Source organism: Urocitellus parryii, chromosome X, assembly GCF_045843805.1.
Source record: "Urocitellus parryii isolate mUroPar1 chromosome X, mUroPar1.hap1, whole genome shotgun sequence".
Lineage (NCBI taxonomy): Eukaryota > Metazoa > Chordata > Mammalia > Rodentia > Sciuridae > Urocitellus > Urocitellus parryii.
In genome coordinates this window covers 107,564,450-107,567,188 of record NC_135547.1, presented here as the reverse complement: position 1 = coordinate 107,567,188, position 2,739 = coordinate 107,564,450, and the positions used below count along the sequence as shown (strand labels likewise).

The window sequence follows — 2,739 nt, the reverse complement described above, 5'->3', positions numbered from 1 at the left end:
TGTGCCAGAAATGTTTGGAATATGGAGAAGCACATGAAGGAAAATATAAAAATAAGTACTATATCAAGCAAAACACTACAAAGGAAAATTAAGTAATATAATTAAAAATGAGAAAGTCATTCTTAGCTCTAGGAGTTTGAAACAGGCAGCAAAGTAGGTTTGGCCAATGGCCCATAATTTGTCAACTCTTGAGCTAGAGGAGAGAGCAGTGAAGCCGCCATGGAGCTAGAGTTCTAGTGAACGAGTTTACAGAATTTGAAATTATGGGACCCTAGGGTTTGTAACATTCTTTTGAGGATACAGAAGACCCTTTACATGTTCCAGGTCAAGAATACATATAGATAAGGGAGAGGGAAATGGGAAAACTAACAATATTCATAATTTCTTTTGAAGCCTGGTACCCCGATGAAAATCATACACAGAATAATGAAACTAAATGGTCTAGTGCTCACTCTGGTATTTTCCATTTAGAAAGTGTCATCTCCACTAGTAAACAATTAGGGGATTTTCATGGCTGTTTTTTGGTTGAGGATGTAGCTAAGTAATCATTAAAAAAAGCCATAATTGCAATTTGGTACAGTTTAATATTTACAAAGAATAGCTCTACTGATACAGAAAACAGAAAACAGCTACAAATGTACTTTTAAAAAATGTTCGAATTTGTCTTTCAACCCAAATATAGCAGCCTTCTGCAGTCCATTTCCCTTAAGAAGAAACAACTTGGAGGAATTTATTTGGGTAGAAAACACTATTTTTTTAAACTCTCTACCCTGAAACTTTTGGGGTTTTAGTTTTGCCATGTTTTTTTTTTTTTTTCTTATTTGGCTTGTCTTTTTTTTTCTGATTTTTCTGCTCCCTTAAGTGGATCATAACCTTTTCTTTTTTGATCATTTTTATTTTTGCTTTGTTGCTGTGCAAACCTCTCTTTGAAACCATTACGATTTCTCTTCCCACGTTCCTTCATCATGTGTAATATTAAGAGATTTCTTCTTTATTCACACCTAATTTCTATCCAACATTTGCTTTTCAGGTTTTTGACTCTCTTTTATAGCCCCCTCCAGCACATTTTCCAAATAAATCAATATAGTATTGTTTTGGGGTAGATGAAAGAGATGGAAGCATCCTCTCTATGGATTCACATTGCTGTACTGTGAAATGTGAAGACTAGGTGTACTGATCTCAGTTGATGCCAACTGTAATAGGCGACTAATGACTAAATCCCTAGCTTTTGAGGTCTCCAGGTTCTTCTCTCTAGACACTTGAAGACTAATTTGGTCCACACTTGTCATGATGAGTTCAGATGCCAGAATCTGGGTAGGAGAACTGTCATGAAACATGGCATCCATGATGTACTGCTTATATAACTCCACCACCTTCTGCTCCAAGTACTCATTCAGCACTGCATTTGAAATAGGTTTCTGCATTTGCAGACTGCTTTTTTCTTTGATGCTGGTTATTTTCCAATACGATGAGTACCGCTGAATAGGCTTTTGGGGAAAGTCACTGGGCTGAGTGGAAATGGAATCTTCCATGGGCAAAGGAATCTCCGATGACTTCAGCAAAGGACCACATTCAAAACTGCTCTCAGAGGGAAAATCTGTCATCACTGAGTTAACGGCCATCACCTGTCCCCCTGCAATATGTAAGTCATTGTAATTCTTGCAAATGCTTTTGCAGGAAGGTGGAACCAAGTAGGTCCCTCTATGGAGGTCTCTACATATTTCAACTGCAGCCAAGTTTGGGCTTTCAAACACTGGATTATGGTTTGTCTGCAGCACTGTGACTCTCTGACTTCTGTTGCATTGGTTTTCTCTTGAGTGCAGTGAAGAAATAAACTTGCCAGAGGATTTGCAGCTCACGTAAAGACTTCTGACTTCCTCTTCATCCACAGAGGAATAGGAAAGAGCAGCAACAGAAGTTGTCTCCTCTTCCTTTTCCCCAGCCACCTGTTCATTATAAGATGCGTGATTCCAGTAGATGTCATTCCAGTAGGCGAGTCCACTGAGATACCCTTCTGACAGCATTCTGGAAAGAGAATTGATGAGTAACGATGGGGAAAAAGAAGACTGGACTCTTTTAAGTTGGCAATTAATATATCAAAAATATAAAGGATGGCCAGGCATAGTGGTACATGCCTGTAATCCCAGTGGCTCAGGAGACTGAGGCAGGAGGATCTTGAGTTCAAAGCCAGCCTCAGCAAAAGCAATATACTAAGCAACTCAGTGAGACCCTGTCTCTAAATTTTAAAAAATACAAAAAAGGGCTGGGGGTATGGCTCAGTGGTTAAGTGCCTCTGGGTTCAATCCCCAGTACAAAAAAAAATGTAAAAGGTGATGAATAAAATAATTTTATTCACTCACCAAGCCATTACTAATTCCATGCCTCTTGAATACCAGAACTATGGCATGTTCTGGGTATATAATGATGAAATGATACATACCAGTCCCATCCTTCAAGAAGTTTCTCACTATGCAAGAAAATAAACTAGATACAAATAATTCCAATATTATATCACTGGGGATATAATTGTGATAGGCATAAAGAAAGTCCAGAGGAGGGGACTCTAACACAACTTGGGGTAAAAGGGGAGAAGTCACAGGATATCTCACAGGGAATGTGGCATTTCAGTTGAGTGATGAAACTAAGTAGGCATTCCAGCCATTGGCACAGTTATAAGATAATATAGTGGTACAACTTATTCACCACATACCAAGAAGCTGAGCACAAGCAGAAGAGACT

General features: G+C 38.7%; 1 protein-coding gene across 1 annotated transcript; it reads right to left on the bottom strand.

Moving 5' to 3' along the window:
• Positions 1–1,127: 1,127 nt before the first annotated feature.
• Tasl (TLR adaptor interacting with endolysosomal SLC15A4) lies at positions 1,128–2,024 on the bottom strand. The gene has a single exon (XM_026402615.1). It carries the CDS (start codon positions 2,022–2,024, stop codon positions 1,128–1,130), a length of 897 nt encoding a protein of 298 aa, XP_026258400.1.
• Between the last annotated feature and the right edge of the window lie 715 nt (positions 2,025–2,739).